At 34.8% G+C, this 8126-nt stretch overlaps 1 protein-coding gene across 2 annotated transcripts; it reads right to left on the bottom strand.

Annotated features, from left to right (window-relative positions):
- Positions 1 to 7521, bottom strand: cidec (cell death inducing DFFA like effector c). Of its 2 annotated transcripts, none has more exons than XM_056459018.1 (7): positions 7436 to 7521; positions 7010 to 7080; positions 6718 to 6859; positions 4535 to 4684; positions 2202 to 2234; positions 929 to 1119; positions 1 to 783 (listed from the first exon to the last, which is right to left on the bottom strand). In XM_056459018.1, the coding sequence occupies exons 2-7, from the start codon at positions 7057 to 7059 to the stop codon at positions 630 to 632; spliced, it is 720 nt and encodes a 239-aa protein (XP_056314993.1). In that variant the 5' UTR covers positions 7060 to 7080; positions 7436 to 7521; the 3' UTR covers positions 1 to 629. The 2 variants fall into 2 exon arrangements, with proteins under 2 accessions (XP_056314993.1, XP_056314994.1); XM_056459019.1 differs by having other exon boundaries at positions 631 to 749.
- Between the last annotated feature and the right edge of the window lie 605 nt (positions 7522 to 8126).

Raw genomic sequence — 8126 nt, 5'->3', positions numbered from 1 at the left:
TGTTATTAATCTATTTATTGAACCAAAATATTTATTAAACAGCAACAGCTATTAGAAAAGTTAATATATAGTATTCAGTCAAAGGCAGTAATAAATACAGCATAAATATTCAGCAAAGCTAAAAATATCACTCAAGATTTTGACATTTTTCCTCAGTATGTTAGATATCTGAGCAACAATCACCTTGTTCCTGTCAAAGCATTATCATTTTCAAAGTCATTTACACTGAAACACACCAAACTGAATCTCACCAAGTTTTGATGCTTCCCTATTTTTTCTACATTATTGATGTTATTAAGCTACTTTTCTAGACAGGCATATAGACCTCACTTATACTGTACTTGTCCAAATGTATAAACATGACTAATCTTTCATTTATTGTTACATTAGTTCTTTTGTAAAGAAAAGAAAGCGTAATAAATACATTGTGTAAGAGCTTTGTTTATCATTTAGTGAGCTGAGCTCATTTTAAATACATACAGTAGGTTAACTTTTCATATTATTATGTTTACACAAAAGTAAATAATTCACAAATATGCTCATAGAAAAAAACAAAAAGCAAGGTATAAAGATTCAAGTTATGCAATTTGTCGTTAGTTTGCTAAAGCAGTTGAAGAGGCCACCATTTTTTAATGTTTTAATTGCTTGATGATGTATGCAGGCGTTATCATCTCTGTCTCTGTTTTCTCCTCCTCATCAATAAGATGTTGAATATAGCATGACGTACCCACTAAAACATGACCAGTGGTCTGCACAGTAAAGAGAGTCCATTTTAGGGCTTCCCTTTTATCACAGAGAAAAAACGTTCAGTGACAAATAAACTGATAATTTGTATTGTGATATGTTAATGTAAATGAACTAAAACAAATTCTTTTAAAAATAATGTACAAACTTAAATTACAGAGCATGAATGCACAAACAAACTTACCTTAGCATTCGTTTTGCCTTGTAGCAGTGCAATACATATGATACAGAGTACATTCCATACAAGGTTGCCTGCACATTTAGGCAGCCAATAAAATCCTTTGGATGTTTTTTGTAAAGATCAAAGGTCAGTTTGGCAACATCTTTCCTTGGCTGTGTCCAGTTGCAATCAGGTTCTTTCTTGGTCATGCGTTTCTTTGGAATAATAAAGAGAAATTTGTAAAAGATACAAAAAAAAAAAAAAAAAAATAATAATAATATTTCGAGAGGATCACGAGCTTATGATTCATCACGGCTGGTTCCACATCAGCTTCACAAATTGTGCCAATCAGATGAATACTAACTCACTATAAATAACCCGAGTTTTTTTACTTCAGTCATCTTCGTCTTGAAGAATCCCCCGTTCCACCCCTTCTCCTGATAGGCCGGCACGGACAGAACGCCAAACATGCTTTATTATCAATCATCAGCTACACTGTAAAAAATGTCCGTGATTTAACAGTAAAAGTCTGTACAATCTACAATGAAAACCTGTTAAATGATTAACAGCTAATTTCTGTACAAAATACGGAAAATAACTGTAACAGATCTAACCTTTGTTTTCGAGAAACTAATCAGAGTGTCTGAAATCTCACCACACACCCTCATTCACTAGTCCCTAAATTAGTCAATTAGTCTGGTCAACTAGACAGAGTGTATGACCACAAATGAGTGAATTCAGACACTGATGAACACCTGCTGTTAACAAGCACAATCGCTGAAGGAAAGAATAAGAAATAAAACTACTGACACAGTCTCACACCAAAACAACTGAATTAAAACAGGATTAAACAACTCCATTAAATAACAGCATTAGCAGCTTCACTGATAACAGTTTGACTTCAATTCTCTCATATCTGCAAGAATATTTGATAATTAACAGAGGTTTATATTTTCATTGAAATGTTTCATTTGACCTCACCATCATGAAGATCAGAGGCTGCTTTAGTTGAGCTCTTGAACCTTTACTTTTCTATCTTAATATTTCTCTGGCTGTTGTAACTGTGTTTATGAAACTCATACGTTATAGCAAAAAAGGCAATGAGAAACTATAAGGTGTGTTCTTGCTGTGAGGTGACAGTGCTAACCACTGAGCCACTGTGTCGCCTAAACTATATTAATACTAGTAAAAAATTATTTGTATTGCAAAGAGGTAAAAAGCTGAACTGTGTGACATAACTTGAAACATGTTTTAGAGATAAATGAGGTGCTCTTTCCAGCCTTGTATCAACACTTACCCTCTCTACATTCTTCTGACCTGGAAGGTGTCTCTGAAAAAACAAAAGACATTGTTACCTTTATATGCGTTGACCCCTTAAAGCACAGGTTTCAAATTCAACTCCTAGAGTGCCGCTGCTCTGCATAGTTTAGTTTCAAACCTAAAGCTGTGGTCACACTGGACTTTTCTCCACATAGACTTCCATTCATATGTACTAATGCGGCAGACCAGAAATGCAAGCTTGTGTTTCAAGTTTCGCTGTTCGCTGAGTTGGAAAGTTCAAGCTAGAACTCTGACCTGCAAAATCACATCACGTGATTGCGTAAAACCCTGTTCAGACTGTAAGATTTCACCCATGATTTTGTCATCTAAGACAAATTTGGGAAATCCTTAAAGATTCCTTAAATCCTAGGCTAAAATCTGTGATGTTTGATCGTTGGTTTGGCATGTTCACGGACAACCGCTTAGTACCCTTTGCAATCAATTTTTTCCTCTGATGAAGTTCTGGCAGTGTCAGAAGATTTCAGACACTTTTCTGCAGTGTGACAATCCAGGGACCAATAGGAGTGCCAAATTTGATGACATGCGACAATTCAAATGACTGCAGGGAAATGTCAAAACAGTTTTTTTTCTTCCTGGTTTTATTATTGAGACACACCGTGTGGAAAATTGCCACTACAGATTGCTTACGTTTGCTGTGAGGAATCATTTAAGAACGTGGCATAGTAAAAGTGTCACATGTGGATGACGTCAAACTCCGGGGGTGTTTTCTGTCATGTTTGGCGTATCTTCATTGTTGTTCAGTCTGACATTATGACAGCTGAGGTCTTACAGTGTGACATTGGAGCCATGTTCGTGCAGTCTGATATGCTACAATCGTACAGGATTATAAAAAAATCGCACAGTGTGAGCCGGCCTTTAGACCAATCAAAGATCAAAACATGACCTCTCTGGACAGAAATTTAAAATATGAAGCAATCACTCGCTTTTTGAAATGTCTGATCATCTTGTTCAATCCTGCCCCTTTTCGCAGCAAAGTACAACAGAATTTTGCATTGTCAAACTTTAGTGTGACCGCAGATTAACCTGTGGGTTTCAAACAAGCCTGAAGGACTCAATTAATTTGATCAGGCATGTTTAACTAGAGCTATAGCTAAACTGTGCAGAGCTGGGGCCCTCAATACAGGAACTAAATTTGACACCTGTGTCCTATAGTATGGTCATTACTTCCATGTGCACAGAGGTTCTTAAGGTTCTTGGGTATACTTTAATATAAAAACTTAAAATAAGTCTAGAAAGCTACAGTATATCTTAGTATGTCTGTGTTCCAAATTTTAAAGGAGATTTCGAATATGTGCAAGTGTGTTAAAAAATAGAGTTGCCAAAGTGGATAAAGACATGGCTGCTACTTGCTGATGTTTTTATGTGTGCGAGTGTGTGCGAGTGTGTGCGTGTGCGTGTGCGTGTGTGTGTGTGTGTGTGTGTGTGTGTCTTCTGATGTACAGTATAATGACTGGTTTACTGCATTGGTGAAGTGCTGGAAGTGTCGGCTTAAATTTTTTTCTGTCTGTTGACTACTTTAAAGGGATAATTCACCATAAAATGAAAATGTACTCATTATTTACTCACTCTCAATTTGTTCCAAACCTTTTTTCTGTTAAACACAAAAGGAGATATTTTAAAGAAAGCAGAAAACCTTTAACTATTGACTTTCAAAAACAAATAATAATAGTTAGTTTTCCAACATTTTTCAAAATAACTTTTGTTTAACAAAAGAAAGAAACTCACAAAGGTTTGAAACTAGTAAAGCGTGAGTAAATGATTACAGAATTTTCATTTTTGGGTGAACTTTCCCCTTTAAGGTTTTGTAGTCCCAACAGAGAGAATCAAGTGTTTTGTAGTTTGTGAGCTAAAGTAAACATGGTGTGTGATATGGGTGAGATGACACAGTTTAAAAGTGTTCTCTTTGTTTTTGTCACTCCCACCCAGAAATGTGTTCTTCACAACACTGCTATGTGTTGAAGGAAATAAAAAGAATGTTTTCCAGAAACTTTTTCTGTATGCACTTGACTATTTTGAAATGAATATTACAGTTTAAAATCAAAACAGGGCTCACAACCTGTCTGAAGATGTTTACTTTGGTTTATTTATGTACGTAATAAAACCTCAACTATCTGTAAATTTGAATCTTTGAAAGATATTTCAACATCTAAACAACAATAAAGTATTTGATTTGTTAGACAGTAAAGTAAGTTGAATTGAACTTTCAAATAATAATGCACAATTTTTTTTATATTTAAACATGCAATCTACTTTATAGAATTGCAAGCATTCTCTGATTAAAAAACTGACCATTTGTGGGGCCCACTTCTGTCCTTTCCCCAGCACCATGAGGACAGTGTTGTCTTTTAAGGTTTGAAAAAAGTCCTGTGTATCTATTCCAGTTCCATCTTCATCCAACACCAAAGCACTGATACAGTTTATGTGGAATACATCCATCACCTAGGCAGGGAAAATATTCATTCATTAATTTTCTTTTCGGCTTAGTCCCTTTATTAATCTGGGGTCCCCACAGCGGTATGAACCACCAACTTATCCAGCATCTGTTCTATGCAGCGGATGCCCTTCCAGCTGCAACCCATCACTGGGAAACACATACACACTTATTCACACACACATACACTACAGACAATGTAGCCTACCCAATTCACCTGTACTGCATGTCTTTGGACTGTGGGGGAAACCGGAGCACCCGGAGGAAACCCACGCGAACGCAGGGAGAACATGCAAACTCCACACAAAAACGCCAACTGTCCCAGCCGAACTCGCACCAGTGACCTTCTTTCTGTGAGGTGACAGCACTACCTACTGCGCCACTGCGTCACCCCCAGGGAAAATATGTAAGTTGAATTTTCCTAACAGAAGTAAAAGAGCACTTTTATTTTCTGACGAACACTATTTAACCGACAGCCTCGCTTTTCAGTTTTCACTGACTTTGCAAGATAATGAGGCATTTTAAAATGACGAAGGCTTGTTCTGACAGTAGTTTGTTCAGAAGTAGGCTAAAAAGGATGACCCTTTCTGCCATAGCAGTAACTGCCAGAACTTTAGAATTTAGTTTCCCCAAAAGGCTGGTTGTCCAAGAATGACAAATGAACAAAACAACAGGACAATACAGATAATGTGCAACTGGTTACAGCTGAACTTACTCATCATTCAATATAAAAACTACATCTGTATCTCAACATTCTGTGTCTTGATGATTAAGATAATTTGGTCTTTAAGTTCACTCTGAAGTGACAAAAGCTCTCATCAGCAGAAATAATCAAAAGACTAGAGTAACATTTGCTGAGGAGCAAGACCACAGAATAGCAATGTGAGAAACTAGGGATGTCCTGTGACTGCATATGTGCTAAAGAAACATAAAGGAAAGTCTTGTACACTTCTAATTAAATTTACATCGCTTTAAACTGTAGACAAGTCAATTGTCATGGTTTTTCGTGCTACAATCAGTACTGTTATGTAATTTTGATCACTATGATTTCAACAAAATTAAGTGCCTTCGTTGAACACTGTACTACCTGCATGGTACAACTGAAATTACTTCAAAACTTGAATGATGAAGATAAAGAGAGTGTGTGGGTGTTGCAGCTAGAAAGGCATCTGCTGTGTAAAACATATGCCAGAATAACTGATGGTTCATACCGCTTTTCTGACTCCTGATAAAGCATGGAAGAAACCAAAGAAAAGTGAAATTCATTTTCATCTATAGTGTATATCTTAAATTATTTTATAAACTGATATTTTGTGAAAATCCTATTCACTAACTTTACTCCCCAAACATTAGATGGTAACACTTTATTTTGATGGTCCAATTGAGTATTAGTAGACTGTCTGCTTAATATCTGTTGATACTGCTGCTAAACAGACATTTAATTGACTATGAGAAACTTAACAAGTACATGTCAACTTACACTATAGACCTAGCCACAACTCTAACCCCAAACTAACAATATACTTACTGTATAATCTAATGTAACTTGTATTCAACAAACGGACCATCAAAATAAAATGTGACCCATTAGACTTCCCAGCAAACAATTTTGTGTTTAATAGACATCTAATAGACATCTAAATGTAGACAGCTTGGCTAAAACAAGGCTAAACTTGGGCTGTCAGTGAATATCTAATAGACATCTAAGAATAGCCCAAAACTACACTAGCCTTTAATTAAAAGGATTAGACAGACTTTATATGTGTAGTCATTCAGTTCTGTTTATTTGATGACTAGTCTAGTTTTGGTCTATTCTTAGATGTCTAATAGATTTTTACTGACAGACCAAATTTAGCCTTGTTTTAGCCAAGACGACTATGATTCTATTAGACATCTGTTAGACATCTTTTAAAAACAAACAAAAAAATGTTTGCTGGGTTCTTTTTTAGTATTTGACTGGATATAGAAATAAAGAAGAAAATTTTCTTCACACTCTCTTTCCTCTTTGTTTTGCCCTTTATCCGTAAATTACAGTCTTCACCTTGTGGTGCAGGTCTTCCAGGTCATCTGCCATGATGCCTTTTTTTATGGAGCGATCAGAGTTGATGACACGGAAGGGTCTGGAGTGCTGAGTCCAACGTGGTAATATTTGATGCGTCACAGAACCACAGGCTGATATGCATCTGTGGATGGTGACACACAAGCACATACTGTACACGCAAATTGGCTTGAAATCCTAGGTCCCAGATTTAAATGTACATACATGAAAAGGTTTAATCTAATGATAAACTGAACAACAAATTTTGTATAAACAAAACAATAATAATGCTTACTTTGACAGGGATGTTGAGAGCACATCAACAGATTTCTTGGCATTTTCCATTTGAATGAACAATGAACAGGTCTGACGCAAAATACAGGAAATCATTCTTTAATATTTATCATTTATATTTTGTTACATTTATATAGCAACTTTATTCATACTGAAAACAGTTCACATATTATAATAATACCATCAAAAATAACTAAAATATTTAATAATTTTATATAAAAGAAGTCTGATACTGGGAACAAAAAGTTAAATATTGTCAATTAAATGTGAAACATGTTATGTTAGGAACATTAGAATATAAACAATTACAATATCTCTGTTAAAAACATTACACTATGAAATACACTAAAAATATCTTTATTATGAACTTTACAATATAAAATGAATGTATGTCTAGTAGTTCACAATACTTATATATTTACAATACCTTAAAGAAATCTCTTTGGTCCCGTTTTGTGTTCTGGTGTTGTTCCGTATTTACAGCAAATCTGTCTGTCTGGTCTCTTCATTGCCTTGGAGTTTTATTGCAAAACTTATTTTTTCACCTTTGCTCCACTATGATGACAAGATTGTTGGGTCATACTATGTTGAGTAATTATGTTAGCCTCTCAGTCTCAGCTACCACCACAAGACCATATTTAGGTGTGTCAGTGTTCGATCAATGTATTTAGAGTCCTTTAGAGCAAATGTATATATTTACATCCACCAGGTCATATGGTAAATAAACCAATCCTTTGTTACAGTGTGACAGAATAAAAAAGGCATTTATATTACTAAACAACTTGTGAATTTCTGTTGAATTCACCCCATTTTAGATTTATAATACACATTTATATACACACACACACACACACACACACACACGCATGCACGCACGCACATATATATATATATATATATATATATATATATATATATATATATATATATATATATATATATATATATATATATATATATATATATATATAATATCAAATTTATATTAGGTAATGAAATAATTTTTTTTTTTTTTAAATTCAATGCTAGTTGACTTATAGTTAAGTGTATTTGAATAGGCTCCAGTATTTCTAAATGTCCACATTAAAAATGTAATAGAGTCATGCAAGTGTCACAGA

The sequence above is a fragment of the Danio aesculapii genome, chromosome 6 (assembly GCF_903798145.1).
Source record: "Danio aesculapii chromosome 6, fDanAes4.1, whole genome shotgun sequence".
Lineage (NCBI taxonomy): Eukaryota > Metazoa > Chordata > Actinopteri > Cypriniformes > Danionidae > Danio > Danio aesculapii.
The sequence above is the reverse complement of the archived record's forward strand: the minus strand, read 5'-3'. Positions and strand labels throughout refer to the sequence as shown.

Coding starts and splice junctions, on each gene's coding strand:
- cidec (XM_056459018.1), bottom strand. CDS start 7,059: ATGGAAAATGCCAAGAAATCTGTTGATGTGCTCTCAACATCCCTGTCA. Junction 2,235..4,534: donor AGAAGTGGGCCCCACAAATG/GTCAGTTTTTTA, acceptor TTGTTTTTTCAG/AGACACCTTCCAGGTCAGAA. Junction 784..928: donor AAGGCAAAACGAATGCTAAG/GTAAGTTTGTTT, acceptor CTGTGATAAAAG/GGAAGCCCTAAAATGGACTC.